The sequence below is a fragment of the Elephas maximus genome, chromosome 1 (genome assembly GCF_024166365.1).
Source record: "Elephas maximus indicus isolate mEleMax1 chromosome 1, mEleMax1 primary haplotype, whole genome shotgun sequence".
In the NCBI taxonomy this organism is placed as follows: domain Eukaryota; kingdom Metazoa; phylum Chordata; class Mammalia; order Proboscidea; family Elephantidae; genus Elephas; species Elephas maximus.
The window spans coordinates 183,044,358-183,063,806 of NC_064819.1; the positions used below are offsets into that span (position 1 = coordinate 183,044,358).

The following is a 19,449-nucleotide window of genomic DNA, read 5'->3' on the forward strand; positions in this document are numbered from 1 at the left end:
GGATCAGAGAAAAAAATGTGCAGCTCTGCCTAGGAAATAGCAGACCATCTAGGTTTGCCTAAAACCTGATTGGAAACATAAACGGAAGCATAAAAAAGGAAGAGTCATAGTGGCTTACTGGGGCAGTGACCCCACATTGTCCAAGGGGGAAGGTGCAATGCCAGAGACATTCAGTTGTCTGTTCTGACTAACAGTTTTGGCCCTTTTGTGGATATGAGCACATCCAGTTCTAGTGTTGGAGGTATTTCAGTGTCCTAATCATGTAACTAGATTGTAGTCATTATTCAATGATAAAATTCTCATCTTCCATGTGGGAGACCCAAGTTTGATTCCCAGCCAGTGCACCTCAAGTGCAGCTACCATCCGTCTGTCAGTGGAGGCTTGTGTGTTGACATGATACTTCCAGACTAAGGCAGACTAGGAAGAAAGGCCTGATCTGGTTGGTCTGAAAAATCAGCCATGAAAACCCTATGTATAACAATGGTCTGATCCCATTATGCATGGGGTTGCCTAAGTTGAGGGCCAACTCGATGGGCCCTAACAACAATCATGTAACTGAAGTCCCTGACCAAAAGGTTGTGGAGGTTTGAGTCTACCTAAAACAACTTAGGGTCGACTTGATGGCAACTGGCTAATCATGTGACTACCTGCTGGGCCCATCCATCAGGTTGGGCTTCTGGGGCAGCCACTCTGGGGCTGAGATTAGTGGGTATGGTGGCAGGAGCTGTGGAGAATGTACATTTTGTTTTTCTTATATAAACATTCTTAAAATTGTCTTTAAGTCCGGAGGACTAATGGACCACAATTACCACAGCCTCCACCAGACTGAATCCAGCACAACTGGATGGCACCTGGCTACCACTACTGACTACTCTGACAGGGATCACAACAGAGGGTCCTGGACAGAGAAAAACGTAGAACAAAATTCTAACTCGTAAAAAAAAGACCAGATTTACTGGCCTGACAGATACGGGTGAAACCCCAAGAGATAGCCCCCGGATGTCCTTTTAGCTCAATAGTGAAGCCGCTCCTGAGGTTCATCCTTCAGGCAAAGATTAGACAGGCCCATAAAACGAAATGAGACTAAAGGGGCACAGCAGCTCAGAGGCAAGGACTAGAAGGCAGGAGGGGACAGGAAACTGGTAATAGGGAATCCAATAGGTTGAGAAGGGAGAGTGTTGACATGTGGGATTGGTAACCAAAGTCATAAAATAATATGTGTATTAATTGTTTAATGAGAAACTAGTTCTATAAACCTTCATCTAAAGCACAATAAAAAAATACAAAAATTCATACTCAAAAAAATAAAATAAAAATTTTGCCTTTAACAATACCCCAGGGATATCTGTGACAAATGTTGACAGTGCAGTTTCCTTTCAAGTGCAGTTATGACAGCGATCTTGACTGGCTGAGTTGTCCCCAGCCCAAGGCCCCTCCCACTGCCTTTGTTCTGATTCCTTGTTCACAAAGCAACCGATAATTTCAGTTCCTGTAGAGATTTCCTACAAAGGCAGAACATATTTCCCAAATGGCTTAGTAGTTGTATCTCTTGTAAATGAACACTCTGACATTCTAGTATTTATGTATATGTATATATATATATATATATATATATATATATATATATATATATATATATATATATATAGGGGAGAGGGCTTAGCTTGATTAACATCAGGTAGCATCTCCTGGGGTGGTCATCTGAGACACTGATGACATTAACAGGCAAGACCAGACCCTGGACAGGGGTTGACTTATCTACTGCTGCAGTGGCAGCAGATGTCCCCTGAAGATTTATGTACCCCTTCCCTTTTTTTTTTTTCCCCCTAGGAAACTCTGTGGGGCAGTTCTGCTCTGTCCTATGGGGTCGCTATGAGTCAGAATCTACTCGACAGCACTGGGTAATGGGTCTGGGTTCCCTAATATACATTTGTTACTAGGAGACAGCTCCCCAGCCAAAGGCCGTATTTTCCAGCCCTTACTGTATCACTTGGTCTTTCTTTTGAAAGAATACAAGAAGGCACAGTCACATTTTGTACACTAAGAATTACTGGCCTTGGGAAGCAGTTAAATTCAGATACTTATTTATTTTTCTTTGAGGGAAGACCTCCAACAAACACTTGAAAATTTTTGATAGCCGTATGCTTTCCTTTCTGGAGAGTAATGAGCTTACTGTGAATGATGTGCCCCAGAATCAGGAGTGTTGTGTTTGTGTTTTAGCTACATCTCCAAGAAGCAGCCTGGCCTTGCCCTAAGCATTTAACATCTCTGGTTCACGTTCACTTGCCTGTATAGTTCTAAAGATTTAGTTTCTTTCAAATAAAATATTTTATGAGTAGATGAATCTAATCTCACATGTCTAAAATGTCTTCCCTTTTATTTAAAAAGAATCAAGTATTTGTTGAGCTCTTTATTTATGTCAGGTTGTATGCTAAGTGCATCACATATGTTTAACCACTCTATGAAGTAGGTACTATTTTATGGATGAGAGAATGGAGGCTTTGAGAGGGTAAGTCAGTTGATCAAAGTGAGTAGACAGCAGAGCTGGGATTTATGCTTGCATCTGCCCAACTCCAGACCCCATACTGTTAATCATTATGCTGTGCTCCTTAGATTTGGCACATATTATGAGAGTTTTTAATCCATCTTAATTTTACTTTCTACAGGGTGATTTCTCTCTTCCATCCCTATGCTTCCTATATTGAGAAATTAAAAGAACTTTTGTACGACCACATGCTTCATTCTATAAACAGTTTCAGACCATTTGGAAATCCACATCATTTTTTAAACTCAATGTACTAGCCTAGTTTTCAGTTCTTTTCCTTCTCAACATAATCTTTCTGTACTTTCTTTGTTTAAGGATGGCAAGAGCGGAACCCTTAATGTTGTTAAAAACTAGTTTCATTGAAAAAAGAAAAAGAAATGAAGTTGGTTTAGGATTTAGGAGGTTCAGGTCCTAGTTCTGCCTCTGAAGCTGACTGTAATATAGAACAAACTAGTAATACAGTTTTGCCACATTAAGTTATTATAAAATAAAAGTTCAAATAGGCAAAAAAAAAAAAATTAGGACCACATGAAGTTTTTCTATGTGTCAGCAATCGTAATAGCTGCAGGGATTATTGGAACCAGAATTAAAACTAATTTGGGGTGTATTGTTGCTTGGTGAGGACATAATTAAGATAATTAGAGTTTAGGAGACTTATTAAATACTTTTTCTATCATTTTGCTTGGCCTAAGCATAATATCAAATTTGGGCTGCTGCAGATAGATGTAGGATACACAGGGCGAGAAATGATCAAATTGTGATCTGAATTATTTTGTGGTAAAAGAATGATTCTTAAATAACGGTATCCATCTATTTAGTCAAACTTTTGTTGTAGTTAGTTGCCGTTGGGACAGCTCTGACTCATGGTGACCTCATGTATAATGGAATGAGACATTGCCCAGTCCTGTGCTACCTTCATGACCGTTAGTGTGTTTGAGTCCACTGTTGTGGCAGTCCATCTCATTGAGGGTTTTCCTCATTTTTGCTGACCCCACTTTACCAAATTCAGGGATGAGCTGTATCCTGTGAGACAGATGAATGGGAAGGAAAACTGGATTGTCAAATTTAGTGTACTGCAGTGGAAGAGAAAAGGAATGGAAGAACTTCAGGGGAAATGAGGCTTAGTAGGGTCGTTCAGAAAAATCCTGAGTTGAATTATGGATAAACTACAGGTTTCCCCTGCTATCTGAAAGTAGAGTGTTCCTGTGAAACCTTTCAGAAGCTGAAATGAAGTAAAGCAAAGATGCAATTATCATTAATTTATATGGGATAAATTTTTGAGTGTTCCCAGATCCCAAAATAAGTAACACATAAAACCTAAAATGACACTAACAAACCTATGGCAACTTGATGCTAAGTTGGTGGGTGTAGTTCTCAGGGAAGGAGCTGCTTCAAAGGCCATCTGAAAAACAAACGCTGAACACTATTTCCACTTTTTGCCTTTTTTCATAAAAGCAAATATCCTCTTCAGATTTTTTTCAGTTAGTGAAAACAGGTTCTAATGTAGATCTTTTGTAAAAGGGGTGGCGTAAAGCAAACTTTTAAAAGATGGGAGATAACTGTATGTATTAGTAAAGTTGGTGGCTGAGGATACCATGTGGGTTTGCCATATTGAAAATGCCTGCTCTTGAACTGGCTCAAGGCAACCTAAATATTTAGGGGAGCTGGCAGTACTCTGCTCTGTTTAGAACACAATAGGCTAGTGGGAGAATGGCTTGAGAGATCATCCATAAACATGTGAAAGCGCAGATTTGCTTCTCTAAGATTGTATGTGTGTGAGTGTGTGTGTGTGTGTGTGTGTGTGTGTGTATTTTGTATGTATGTGTTTGTCTTAGGGAAGTGGGATGGAGTGGGAGGGTTGGGATTGGCTATTCTGGTAAGCTCATTAGGTTTTTGTTTTTAATAATTTTTATTGTGCTTTAAGTGAAAGTTTACAAATCAAGTCAGTCTCTCACACAAAAACCCATATACACCTTGCTACACACTCCCAGTTACTCTCCCTCTAATGAGACAGCCTCCTCTCTCCCTCCACTCTCTCTTTTCGTATCCTTTTCACCAGCTTCTAACCCCCTCCACCCTCTCATTTCCCCTCCAGGCAGGAGATGTCAACCTAGTCTCAAGTGTCCACCTGATCCAAGAAGCTCACTCCTCACCAGCATCCCTCTCCAACCCATTGTCCAGTCCAATCCATGTCTGAAGAGTTGGCTTCGGGAATGGTTCCTGTCCTGGGCCAACAGAAGGTCTGGGGGCGGTGACCACTGGGTCTTGCTAGTCTCAGTCAGACCATTAAGTCTGGTCTTACGAGAATTTGGGGTCTGCATTTTTATATTATCCCACTGCTCTCCTGCTCCCTCAGGGGTTCTCTGTTGTGTTCCCTGTCAGGGCAGTCATCTGTTGTAGCTGGGCTCCATCTAGTTCTTCTGGTCTCAGGATGATGTAGTCGCTGGTTCATGTGGCCCTTTCTGTCTCTTGGGCTTGTAATTGCCATGTGTCCTTGGTGTTCTTCATTCTGCTTTGAACCAGGTGGATTGAAACCAATTGATGCATCTTAGATGGCTGCTTGCTAGCGTTTAAGACCCCAGACACCACTCTTCAAAGTGGGATGCAGAATGCTTTCTTAACAGATTTTATTATGCCAATTGACTTAGATGTCCCCTGAAACCATGGTCCCCAGACCCCTGCCCCTGCTACACTGGCCTTCGAAGCGTTCAGTTTATTCAGGAAACTTCTTTGCTTTTGGTTTAGTCCAGTTGTGCCGACCTCCCCTGTATTGTGTGCTGTCTTTTCCTTCACCTAAAGTAGTTCTTATCTACTGTCTAATTAGTTCATTAGGTTTTAATGGCTGTTGTTTCACTCAGTATTTTCAGCATTTCCTGAACTTTAGTCATTCAGGCATCACGTTCAACAATTTTTGTCATATCCATTTATCACCTTTATTTGTTTAAACTTAAATGTATTTAAAACAGAAATTTTATTTATTTGTTGAAATGTTAGGTCGATGTGCTAGTTAAAATTTTTCCTAATACATATTGAAATAAATACATAAAATTAGCATTAAAACATATCCATCCTTGGTCCACCTAAAATTATCTTGAGAAACACTTTCATTTAATTTTAATTCCCCTTTTACAGAGTGATAAGACAGTGTTAAAGGTGAAGGGAGAAATCCAAAGAAATAGGGGCTTTTCAGTAGAATTTTCTAAACAGGTTTAAAATGGTGGATGAGAATTAGGTCTACCTTTAGGTTATCAAAAGAAGCCCTGTTGGCACAGTGGTTAAGCACTCAGCTGCTAACCAGGTCAGTGGTTCAAACCCACCAGCCACTCTGTGGGAGAAAGATGCGGCAGTCTGCTTCTGTGAAGATTCACAGTTTTGGAAGCCCTATGGGGCAGCTCTACTCTGTCCTGTAGGGTCGCTATAAGTCAGAATTGACTCCATGGCAAAGGTTGTTTTTTTGTTTCTGTTTTTGATTTTTTTTAGGTTATCAGCCTAAAGCAAATGTGTTATACTTTAGTTAAGTTTAATTTCTTTGAGAAAACTCTTGAATAGCTTTTAAGCTTTGTGAGTTTCTAGGCTTTGTGAGTGTTTTCCCCCCTAGTTTGCTAACAATTTTTTTTCTGGAAATTCCCAAACTTGTCTCAGCTTCAAATAAGAGGGAACATGGTTTTTCTTTGCTCACTTTAGTGATGGGCTGTACTCTACAGGCTCCTAAGCCCTAGAGTTTGTCCAGTTCACTCAGCATCTGTGAGCTGCCTTTTATATGCCAGACAGAGTACTAAGCCTTGTGATATAAAGATGAAACTGTGGTCTCACCTTCTGTGAGGTACGTAAACAGTTGAAACAGTCCAGTATGATACAGGTATGTGCCAGATAAAGGAGAAATAAACTGTTTGATTGGATCAACAAAGGCCTTAGTAGCTGGGAGAACAGGAGAGCTGGGCACGTTGAGTGGAACGTGAGGAAGGCAACACGTGATTTGTGCCGCCGTGGTCCCTTTCCTCCGGCGGTTTTTGTAGATGATTGTTCTGCAGAATTTCTTTGGATTCTGCATTGGCCCACATGGCATCCCAAAAAGAATTATTTTAAATGTGCAGTAATTCATAACATTTCTGTCCTGTCAGCCTCATGTGAATTTGAAGCAATAACCAAGGCACCTTCAGTAACAGTTGGCACATCGAGATGGCATCTTTCCCAAATCAGCATTTTAATGAGGTTCTGTGCTTTACGATCAACACTTCTTGTTTAAATATACTCAGGCGTGTCCTACATTAGTGGAAGCATAGTATGAGTTTTGTCAGGGTAGACACGTAGACCCTACACTGTGAGGGATTCTTTGGAGCAGACCTGGCTACCTCAGTTACAGGGTTCTCGGTAGGAGGGAGTTATGCGTAGGGGAAGAGAAAGAGAATAATAATAACAAAAATTAGTCTTAGCTACCTTTAGGGAATATGTATACAATGTGGAGAAATTCTAGTCTCCACATATCTTCTCATCCATTCCCCCAGTACTCAAACCACCCCACCCCCCACCCCCCCACCCGTAACTTGAGCTCCCACACACTCAGAAACTGAAAGTTGAGGGAAGATTTCAATCCTATATGTGTGGGGGGAGGAGACAGTTGAAGGAGAAACTCCTAACCCATCTTCACCCTGGATATCTAAAACCCCCGCCATGCTAACTGCATTGATGACCGCACCTAATCTTAGCCTTTTGGGGATGTAATATATACAGAATTTGTTTTGATTTTTTTAAATGTTGTTAGCAGTATTGTTCTCTGAAAAAGGCAAGCAGTAAGGGCCCAGGACGCTGAGCATTACTTCAGCCTCGCCATGTCTCTGTGTTGCCAGAGACCACACCCTTCTACAGACATAACCACAGAAGACTGTTTCTTTTGGCTGAGTCTCTGACCTTGAAGGAACCAGCCAGCTGCCTTGAAGCTTTAGGTGCTAGATATGATACGGGTACAATCCAAGAGTTATTTCTGTTTCATATATCTTATTTAGCATGGCTAAGTAAATATTTTTTTATTCACCACAAGCTCTCCTCTTGAGATAAATTTAAAATGCTGTTGAGTTTTGTATGTGTAGCCCAAAGCATGTTTTGAAATCTTTAAGATAGCATAATTTAAGGTAACATCTCTTAGTGATGCTGTAGTGCCTTTCTCTTGGAAACTCAGCAAGGTGAGAATGTGGATTGATTTGCAGTGTGTATTAAATTTTTCAAACTCACCAGGCACTCCAAGGGAGAAAGATATGGCAGTCTGCTTTCGTAAAGATTTACAGCATTGAAAACCCTATGGGGCGTCCTACTCCGTCCTGTAGAGTTGCTGTGAGTCAGAATTGACTTGACAGCAGTGGGTTTGGTTTTTTTTTTTTTTTTCTATTAAATTCTTAGTTTTCTTTTTTCTGACTGTGATGAGGCAGTTTTTGGAAAAATACTTTGTGATCAGCTTGGGAGGTTGGTTTTTCTCTGTCAATTTTTCCTTTGAATAATTGCAAACTACTGTTCATTATTTACATAAAACTGTCTTTTTCTGGTCTGCTTTCTGTAACCTTTCCCCTCTTAAGAATTTTAAGAATTCTCTGACTTTCCTCTGGGGGATTTTATGCCTACTTTATCCCAGATGTGGGACACAGACTTGGCTGAAGGTTTTTTCTTTTTTATGTTTCTACATCTGAAAGACGTTCTTTTAACCTGTGAGCAAATCTGCCACTGAAAAAGGAGCGTTTAAGGAAAGTAGTTAAGAAAATGTGTGAATTTGGTGTAAATTTCTGACTTAGTGAAAGACACCAAAATCCCATATGCAAAATAAAAAATAGATGGTAGTGTCAAATAGTAAGGAAGAAATGCATGCACGTCATATTCGGCTTTTAACTCTGCGGTTTTATTTTTTGAATGAAGACGTGTCAAACAGTTTTGAGTACCAGTGACCCAGCGTCTGCTGTTTCACTGCACGCTTGCTGATGTCAGCCCAGGGATGCCCGGGCTTGGCAGATGTTTGCCCTACCTTCATCTTCTCTGCCCCCACCTTTGCCCCACACAAAGGGGATATTTAACATGATTCATAAACTCTGGTCTGCTTACAATCTTATAGATATATTGGTCCTAATCCCTGCTTCAGAATGTAGAATGACAGGAAGAGGAGGGGAGAAGTTAAGAGTGAAGGAGGCTATATTAAGAAATACAGGATTTTCCCCTTTTTTCCCAATGTCCATTCAAATTTCCAGAAGATATTTCACCACCAGCTTTTAACTATTGTAGTTTGTTTTTTAATATCTAAAAAAATAAAATGTAAACTTTTGTTGCATGATAAAACGTGAAAGGAATGCCAAGGAGCGGTTTTTCCCCCCTACTTTGAGTAAATACTGTTTTCCCAAGGCTAAGTTTGGTTTCACACAGTGAATACATGTCTGACTTACCGTGTTTCCTTAACCAGTTGCCATCGAGTCAGCCCCGACTCATGATGACCTCACGTGTCAGAGTAGAACTCTGCTCTGTAGGGTTTTCAGTGGCTGATTTTTCTAAAGTAGATCACCAGGCCTTTCTTTTGAGGCACCTCTGAGTGAACTCTGACCTTCAACCTTTTGGTTAGCAGCTAGGTGTGTTAACACGTGTTTCCTTAGTTTTATAAAACCAGAACTTAATAGGTTTCAGTAAGTTTTCTCAAGCACTGTTTTCTTCCTAGTGCAAGTTTTTGTTGAATTCCAAAGATCTAAATTTGTAAGCTTTATTTTTCAATATTTTGTCTTTTTCTAGTAGCATCAATTTTGTAAAGTAAGCTAGATCCCTCCCTATCATGTATTTCAGATCCCTGCCTACCATATAGTTCCTGCAGTGCCCTGTCCCTTTGGTTGACATATTCTTTTCCTCTTGTAGGACCTTTCGAAGATGGTTTGGCTGCCTTGGAGATTTGGAGATCTGATGCCACGATGAGGACTCACACACGGGGGGCTCCCAGTGTGTTTTTCATATATCTGTTTTGCTTTGCATCAGCCTACATCACCGACGAGAACCCAGAAGTCATGATTCCCTTCACGAATGCCAACTATGATAACCACCCAATGCTGTACTTCTCCAGGGCAGAGGTGGCAGAGCTGCAGCTCAGGGCTGCCAGCACGCACGAGCACATTGCAGCCCGACTCACTGAGGCTGTGCACACCATGCTGTCCAGCCCCTTGGAATACCTCCCTCCCTGGGATCCCAAGGACTACAGTGCCCGCTGGAATGAAATTTATGGGAACAACTTGGGTGCCTTGGCAATGTTCTGTGTGCTGTATCCTGAAAACATTGAAGCCCGAGACATGGCCAAAGACTATATGGAGAGGATGGCAGCGCAGCCTAGTTGGTAGATTTTTGTCTTTTTCTTCTTACTGTATTAACTCTACTATTCAAAGAAACAAATATATATTCAGATGAAAACTCAGAGGGCAGATTTTCACATATTTGTTTGTTTCTGTGTGTGGGGGTTGGGGTGAGGGTTTCTTGTTATTTGAGTTGCCAGTAGCATAGGAGTGGTCCAGAGATTTGTAAGACTTAATTCCATGTTTAAAGTTAGAAGGAAAATATTTAGGTACAGCCCAACCAAGGAAAAAATAATTTGTTGAATTGAGTAAACAGTATCATTTTGATTGTTGATAACTCTTTTCCCCTTGTTGAACAAGCATATATTACCATCATCTACTGGTGTTAGGTTTTGTTTGGCTGGAAGGTAGTCGAAGCCTTATGCCAAGAAGAGATTTTACTCAGTTAGGACTTATTTGCATTTTATGACAAGATAGTTACCGTAGAAACCCATCTGTTTCATCTCATAAAAGAGTAAGCAACTCTGAATTACCATTTTTCATGGAAATTTTTAAGCATAAATAATGTTAAGAATTATACAGGAATAGTGAAGTTTTATTAAAAAAAATTATTACTATATTATAAAATATTCAGGCCATATAAATACAAACCTAAGTGTGTATTGTCCTTAAGATTAGACTGCTTCCATGACAAAAGAAGGAAAATAAATGACTTCAAGTAAAAATTATAATTTTTGCATAGTTGCTACAAGGTCATAATTACTTATTATTGGAGATGTATAGAAAAAAATTTTTTAATTTTTTTTTAATAGAAATTTAGTAGAAGACTAGTACTTTATTCGGGGCAATATTGATAAAAATAGGTATAACTCTATATCCTTATCCAGTAACCCAAAAAGCCAGTCTATGAGTTAGTAGAGCTGAGCAGTTGACTTCTTTCTCTTGACCTCTGGGAAGGTCAGAAATAGAGAATTTACTATTACATCTGGTTTCTAGTTACCGAAGTGATCTTGGCATTAAAAAGTTGAGCTACTTGGATATTTTTGTCTTGGCAGGCAATATTATTAGGTTATGATTTTTAATGATTTTATGGAAATTTAAACTTTTTAAAAACTACCACACCCAGCACCTAGACTCATAGATTTTCACTTGGATTTGTGTTTGAGTATAATCAGTTGTTTACAAGTTAAAATGTTCTAACATCTTAAAATGTTAGATGCTTTTATAGTTCAGCTACCACTAGTTGCCCATTGAGTCAACGCTGACTCATGGTGACCCCATAGGGTTTTTCATGGTGTTCTACAGGGTTTTTCAATGGCTGATTTTTCAGAAGTAGATCTCCAGGCTTTTTTTCCAAGGTACCTCTGGGTAGACTCGAACCTCCAATGAACATGTTAACCATTGGTACCTCTCAGGGACTTCAACTGCCTCTATTTAAATTGCTCAAATAGTCATGTCCCTAAAAGAATTATGTTGTGGGTATTGTCGTCATTGTCTTAGGATATAGTTCACTTATAGTTGATTTCAGAAAAATAAAGACTAGCTCTTATTTACAAAAGAGAAATAATTTGCATTGTGGCATTAAAAGAAAAACTTTTTTTGTTTTATGACTTCATCAGACTCCTGAATACATTTGGCATTTGTACTCTTTTGGAAAGCCAGTGATTAAATTCTGTTCATTCGTTTATTCACGTAATGAGCACACATTTATTGAGCACCTGCTGTGTGTTGTGCCCTGTGCCAGTGCTAAGGAGTCAAAGATGAAGAAACACCTCAGTACTTTTGTAATTTGCATCCAGGGTAAGGGTGCAAACTGGTTATTTGAAAGCTAAGCTAGGGTTGCCTCTTCTGCTCTGATCTAAGGATCATTTAATAAGGGATTTCATTAGTTTTCATTCATGACTTACTAAGAGGGTTGTATCATGCTACGCTCTAGTGTAACAGAAAAGCACCAGTGGTAGAGTCACATGGCCAGGGTTTGAATCCCAACTCCCCACTACGTCAGCTGTGTTACTCCAGACAGATTTACTTGTCTGAGCCTTAATGTCTTCATGTGTAAAATGGCAATAACAGCAGTATAAACCTCATTGGGTTGTTATAAGGATTAAATGAGATAATTAATATAAATACTTAGCACAGTTCCTGTCACAGTAAGCCTTCAATAAATAAGCAGAATAACAATAATAATAATTACCGTTACTGTTATTTCGCCTAGTACTTAGATCCTTTCTGGAGTTTATTCGAGGATTTTACTCACCTTTGTTCAAAGTGCTCTCAAAACTTGAACACCTGTTTAACTCATAAAATGTTTCTTTTGACTTTGTTCCATTAAAACTTTCAGCCATGTTCTCCTGGGCTTTTTTTTTGTTTTGTTTTTAATGCATGCAGGAATCTAATAGTAACCCTATTGAAGGAGGCTTGGAGGAAAGTAACAATGATGTGTCTTTTGTCTGGTATGAAAAGAAGTACATAAGAGATATACCTGCATACAAATTTATGAATGTAGTTCATTTCATTCTAGTATTTACTAAATAAAGAGCTAAAAGGTCACATTTATAGATTCACTTATTTAAGAATTGGGCCATTGTAAAATAAAAGTTAAATGGAAAATATCATCTAAGTATATATATACTATTTTGTTACGTGTTTTTTATCTGGGATTTTTTTTAGTTTTTTATAATGGACTACAAAGTAGGATGGGAACCTGATAGACTGATAATGATGATGGTTGTAGTTGAAAAATAACAACATAGAAAACTTCTTCTTTAGTACTGTAATTATATGTGTTACCCAGACGATTGGGCGTCAGTCAGAGAGTTGAGACGTGTCTGTGTGCTGTATCAGCCTTTGCAGAGGTGCCGAGTCCTCTGTGAAGAACTCTGCTTTGTTCTCCTCTCTTCTGCTAATGCTCACACATCTGCTATAAGATAACAATAAAATTAGCAGAGTAATTTAAGTTTGTTCTTAGTTCTAGAAATCAAATTAAAAAAGATACTATTTTAACCTAATATAATTGCAGTTTATTTTCAGCATCATCAATGGTTTTTTGTTTTTTAACAGTTAAATTAAGACTGTTTTCACAATAGAACTTGTCTTCCAAACAAGAACTAGGGTCTGGATTGCTGTTGGATCTGTGTTACAGAAAAGCTGGATTAGAACATAATATACAATCATTTTTAGAAAGTTTAATGAACTGAGATCATAAATGCAGGGCTGATAACAAAAAGAAGTCTATTTTATTGTTTAGAGTGAATTTGTTTTTGATGGAATATTACCTAAGATATTTAGCCAATGAATCAAGTTCTGCTTATGCCAGTGGGTACGTGGCATATCCTTGTTTATAAGGGTTACTTTCTGCATTTGACCCTAACACAGCTTTAAAAAAAAAAAAAAAAATGGACTCAAAGAACTAAAGCTCTCCATCAGTTTTTTTTCTTTTTTTTTTTATCCAGAGCTTAAACTTTAAGATAGGAAAATAACAGAAGCACATTTTTAGTAGAGACTAAAAAGAGGTTTTTAAAAAAAAATTCATTTTTAGGGTAGTTTTTTTTTTTTATTTTGGGTGGGGTTGATACATATTACTCTAGTCTCCTAAATATTTCATATTGTTTGTACTTATTCCTACCATCGTTCCTCCAAAAGACTAAGGAAACATAAAATATTTAAATTAGAAGGATCTGAGAAAGAAAAGAGGGGTGAAAGGGAGTGGAGACACAGACTGCTGTAGAAATGAGGTAATTGCCAAAACGCAGCTTATGTACCATGAGTGGGCCCCAAATTTAGTCTGAGTTTTACGGCAGTAAAGAAAGTAAACTCATTCACTTTTGATGTTTACAGTGTCCATGAGATTAAAACAGATCAGTTGCACAATAGAAGAGTTACTACTCTTGAACAAAAGATCAGAAGGAAATTTTTTCTGGGGTTTCCATGAAGTATCCACAGAGCTTTCTCAGAAACATCCTTCTGGTGTGTTTGTAATGAGTTGCATGGCACCACTTTTCACATCAGGCTAGACTGAGAGCAGGCCTGTGTCTGTTTGGCTCACTTGTGTATTCTCAGCATTTAGCACAGCATTGCCACCTAGTAAATTATGCTGAATGAATGAATGAGTGAATGAATGAATATTATAAAATCCTTTAATGGAAGATTTCCAAAGTGAGGTTTACTAAAACCTGTATCTACTGGTGGGAGAGGCGGAGTACAGTTTAGCTCCAGGCCCATATTTTTTTTTCTGGTCTAACTTAATCCTTCAATAGAATTTTACATATATAGAAAAATGAAATGACTGCTTCTTCATTGGGCAGCCTCCCCGTATATTGTGTATCTTAAGCCAGGCTCTTGATAGATGGCTCACAGTGAGCTTGACATTTCACTCTTCAAGTTCTTGCGCTGATCTTCTATAGCTAAAAACAAAACAAAAACTCAACTCAGATGACTCTTTGAAAGCACTACAGATCCTGAATCACTTAAGAAAGATGCAGCTAAGTTTACCATATTTCATTTAGTAATTTGGGAAGGTGAATACATTTAAAAGATTCATTGTTTAAGCCATAGGTGATGGAATATTGTTATTCAGCACACATTTTAAGCAACAGGCTTTTCAGGGCTTTCCTCTAGATTGTAAACCCTGGGGAGCAGTGGCATAGTGATCTTTGGAGTCAGATCTGCACTTGGCACCTTGGCTCTGCCATTTTGTCCTTTGGGACGTTCCTTAACCTCTGCAGACTTCACTCTCTTCATCTATAAAATACGAATAATTCCTCCCATGCAAGCTTGTTTCAAGAATTAGATGAAATAATGCATCTAAAGTTCTTAGTGTTATGTGCCTGTCACATGGTTTTGCTAAAATGTTTATTGCTACACAGAATATTAGGAATGAACGTGTAGCTTTATACTTGTGATATTTCTTGATGCTCAGCACTTCATTTTCCCTACTGTCTGTCACTCTAGAGAAGTCTTTGTTGCATTTTTGAGAAGTACTTGTTGTGGATCCTTTTTGTCCCTTCATAGTATTTTTGCTTGCTTATCACCGGGCAGAAAATAAATTACAGAGGAAAGAAATTACTTCACTTTTGCGTTGGAGCCAGTCAGCTACAGGAAATCAGAAGTGGTTGAGGGAAACAAAGGAAGTTGAACTTTGGACAGAGAAGTAATTGTGTTTTTATTCACAGCAGACTGAATATTAAATCCTTGCCTGTGAATTCAGACTTCTGGATGGTGACATCTAAAGGTGTATTTGCAAAATAAAATAATAAATAAAAAAAGAGAGATGAAAAGAGAAAAACCTCCGGAATGTTGAAATGAACCAATCAGTGTCATTACTGTACAAACCAAAATGGAAAGTGTGACAGACTTTCTCAGCTCTCGCCTGCTAGGCTCCAAGTGCAGTTTCCTACAGCTGTTTCACAGGCTTTTTGCTTTTTTAAATTTTAAGCGAGGGCTGGAAATCAAAGGGGGAGGATGTAGTTGAGCCCCCACATGTGGAGCCAGCACTGTGAGTAAAAAGATCGCGTTTTTCTCTCGTGACCTTACAGTGAGAGGACTGAGAGGCGTACCCCAGAATGCACCTGGAATCCATTACAGTGGAACAAATGCTGGGCTGTCAGAAACCCAGGCCTCAATTCCTCTGGCTTATTCTCATTCATGTTTTTCCTTTCTTTTATCTTTTCCCCTCTTTCTGCCCCTCTTTTTCTCTGTTCCTTTCATTCTGTGACCTAGAGAAAGTTATGCCCTGTTACTAGAACGCTGAAGTAACTGATGACTACAGGCTTTTTACAAAGATCAAGTTCTTTAAAGTTTCTGAAACACCTGTGTTAGGAAGCTGGCCATTGGGATTTCCCTTCTTGAAAACAGTTTACTCAGCAGGTTGTTCCCAGCATCATTATTAATGGACAGGATTGAGCAAGTCCACAGAATTGAGGCCATGTGACCTGTGACAGGAGGAAGTGTGTGAGAAGGAGCTGGGGGAGAAGGGAAGTCAGATATGCAGGCCAGCAGCCTCCCATTAAGAGTGTGATTGTTCAGTACTTAACAAGCAAATCATTCTCCATCTATTTCAAATGCAAGTGAGGACTTTTAATGTTTCTTTCAAATGATAATGTTATTTTATGACAACTATAAACCAATTGCTGTGGAGTTGATTCTAACTCCTGGCAACCCCATGCGTGTCAGAGTAGAACTGTGTTCCATAGAGTTTTCAGTGGCTGATTTTTCAGAAGTAGATTGCCAGTCCTTTCTTCTGAGGTGCCTCTAGGTAACCTCCAACCTCCAGCCTTTCAGTTGGCGGCCAAGTGTGTTAACCATTTGCACCATCCAGGAACTCCATAACAACCATAGTCTTACACTTGAGAAGAAATACAAAGTTAATTTTCTTTGTGAAATCTGTTTGTCTTTTTGACTCTAAGATTCAGTGTTGGTCTGAACTTCAACTTGTCACTATAAATAACTCGTTCTCCCTTACCTGCCACCATTTTTAGTGCTGTTTATTGTCTTTTTTCTCTCGGAATCGACTCGGCGGCACTGGGTAGGTTTATTATCTTTTTTAAGAGTCCCTGGGTGGTGCAAGTGATTAAGTGCTTGACTACTAACTGAAAGGCGATTCACACCTACCCAGAGGTGCCATGGAAGAAAGGCCTGGCAATCTGCTTCTGAAAGTTCAGAGCCATGAAAACCCTATGCAGCAGTTCGACTCTGCAACACATGAGGCCGCCATGAGTCAGAATTGAATCAAAGGCAACTGGTTGGTTGCCTTTTTAAATGCAGCACAGGCTTTTAGAATTTCTAGAGGAAACTGTATATAACAAGGCCAGAGGAATCTTCCTTCCCCTTTTGATGGTGTTCTACATCAGTACTCCCCACCCCCACATGCACACACAAAGGTAACATGAACGTATGAAGTTCCACAGTCTTGACAGTCTGACTTTCAAATTTTTCTAATATAAAAACTTGGCAAATGTGATATGTAAATTTCGCACATTCCATGTCCCATATCTTGAGGGAAAGTGTAAGTTGGGAAGTGCTGCCTGTATATTTGTATTCTGTTTCAATGATGGCCTCACAGTTGTTTTTTAAAAGATAGCTTTATCTACTGGGTAAAATTCAATTCCAATACCACTTGAGATATAGGGTCTTGCTGACATGAAGTTCTTGCTAATGCCGTATGGACATTTCTAAAAACTAGAGAATAACAATGACATGAGTGTGCTCGTGGAGTCTCATATAAAACCAGGTGGTTCATTTTACCTTGGTCATCTTCAGAGTGGGCTTCACTTCTTCATATCCATTAAGGGAGCACAGTCCGTCTCATTCAGCTTTCCTTTTCCTTTCCAGTGTCAATATCCTGGCTAATGGCAAAGTGAGGAGACGTAGTCAGGGACCAGATCATTGCTTATCCCACATAAGCAATGGGGAGCCCTATGGTTGAGAGAGCTTTGCATGTAGGGTGACTTGTAGGGGAGGAATAAGGAAGAGAGAAACTGGTTGGAAGGAAATGAAGACCACAAGTAAGACAGTGAGAGTGGGGAGAAGAGGGAATGAATTTAAGAGACGTTTAAGATGTAATCTATACCCAGACCCTGATTTTAGAAACACTTGGTGTTTCTCCAAGTGCTATCCCTTTATCAGAATCTTGTAGGCCATGCTTAAAAAACAGTCCCTGGGCCCCACCCAGACTCGCTGACTCAGGATCTCCTGGGGTAGGCCAAAGAATCTGTGTTTTAACAAGCTCCCAGAGTGATTCTGAGATGCATTAAAATTCAAATAGTAAGGGAGAGGGAGGCGTGAAAGTGGTACTCAGGTTTCTGTCCCGTGTGACTGGCTAGATAGTGGTGCCCCGAAGAGGCAGGGAATCCAGGAGGAGTGATTTGTGGGAGAGAAAAGATAGTTCACCACCCTTTTACACCGTTTCTGTGTCACTGTCTCTTCTGTCCTCTTTATGGGTCTCACCTTTTTGTTAGTATCACCGACTCTGCACAGGTGACTTTCAAAGCCTCCTGCCTCTGTTATTCTTAAATGGGTTCATAGAATTCTTTGGCAAGTATTCTGGTATGTATTTGTTAAAGTTTCTAGGACCTCCTGGCCATATCTGCTAATGCTTATAAGTTCACCATTTTCTCCTTTTACCTGTTCTGTTGCTTTCGCACAGCTGCCCCACACTCTACACATCTTGCCATTTTTCTCCTCTCTCTCCTTTACACTGTTCTTCGCTCTTACTACTTTACGAATGGATTTTGGCAATAGAGTTTATATCATTGTTGAATGTGTGTTGAGCACTTCAGGCAAAAATATTTTCAGAGGGCAAAAAGATCAGCCTGTGGTCAGTGTCACTCACTATAAGATTAGTCCTCATCTAGCGTTTACAGATTCTACAAAGTCTTTTTTTTTTTCGTCTAGAAAAGTGCTTTTGCTGTTTTAAAGCTTCTCACTGATGGGGATGGATGTGCAGTTTTCCCAGTGGTCCACTTGGACCATGTGCACTGGCCTTTTCAACTCTGCCCTGGGATTGGCAGTATTGAGTTTGTAGACCATCCAGAGCTGGCCTCTCTGTTTGCAGGGGTCCCAGACTCATCTCTCCCTTATCTCCCAATTTTCTCTCTAACCCTATCCAGACTTCATGGTCCAGCTTAACTTGCCCTTCCTCTGTAACATTTTTTCTGACCCCTCGTTCCTCAATTCCCATAATTGATTTTCATGCAGCTCATTTGTTTGCAGTAGTATCTGGGTTGCTTACCTGGTGCTCTGACCAGCAGTGTGCATTTTCGAGATGCAGCTCAAGAGAGACTTCATTCTAGGAACCCCCAAGACTCTACCTTCTACCCTATTCCTGGCCAGTATGATTCAGACGTCACAAGGACCTCATGCAGAGCTCTTACAGGATGTTTATCTTGCACTGTAATTCTTGGTTTGTTTGCCTCCCCCACTTTATGTAGACTTACTGAAAGCACCATCATCCTATTTGCGCTTTGAGACTTGAGGGGCTAATATACCTAGCACAAAGACACTCTTATATTGAATAAATCGTCTTATTTCACTTGGGAATCTAAGCTTTTCGAGAGCAGAAGGCCTGGGTCTGTATACCTCTTTGATTTGGTGCTCTGTGCACTGTGGATGCTCATATTTGTCTGGCCTCACTTTGACTCTGAAGACCTGCCTGTTGTCAGCCTTTGTCTCTCAGCCTGTAATCACAGAGGTATTGTACCTTTGGCCTACTTGGAGGTTGGAAGGAGAAATGGCAGGATTTGACATCTCAGAAAGGTTAATTTTCTTTGTGGAACTCATCAACGAGTCTCAGATTACCTGTTCTTTGAAGTGCTCCTCCTGCACCTGGTATTCCCTCCTCCCTAATCCCTTGAATTTTGGCATCATCATTTTACATGTATCCACAATGTCCGTATGTGCCCTTTATCACATAGCCATAACAGTTTGGTTTTTATTCACCTTTAAAGCTCCTTGCTTTAATCTTTGAAGTGAATGGTAATGGTGTTAGTGGTGGGGAGTGGTATTTTATTGGAGTTAAGAGCAAGAACTCTGAAGCCAAACTTCCTATGTTCTAATCCCACTTAGAGCTGTGTGACTTTAGTATGTTCCTTAACTTCTCCAAAGCTA

The 19,449-nt window shown here is 39.6% G+C and overlaps 1 protein-coding gene across 4 annotated transcripts in view; it reads left to right on the plus strand.

Moving 5' to 3' along the window:
* The window catches only part of DSE (dermatan sulfate epimerase), a 75,535-nt gene that overhangs the window by 34,540 nt on the left and 21,546 nt on the right, over positions 1-19,449 (plus strand). For 3 of the 4 annotated variants that reach the window (XM_049899460.1, XM_049899468.1, XM_049899451.1), the window contains exon 2: positions 9,422-9,890. In XM_049899460.1, the coding sequence (XP_049755417.1) occupies positions 9,475-9,890 (416 nt within the window). In that variant the 5' untranslated portion in view covers positions 9,422-9,474. Of the gene's footprint in view, positions 1-9,421; positions 9,891-19,449 lie in introns of those variants that run through there. The other variant, XM_049899476.1, reaches the window with a different exon arrangement.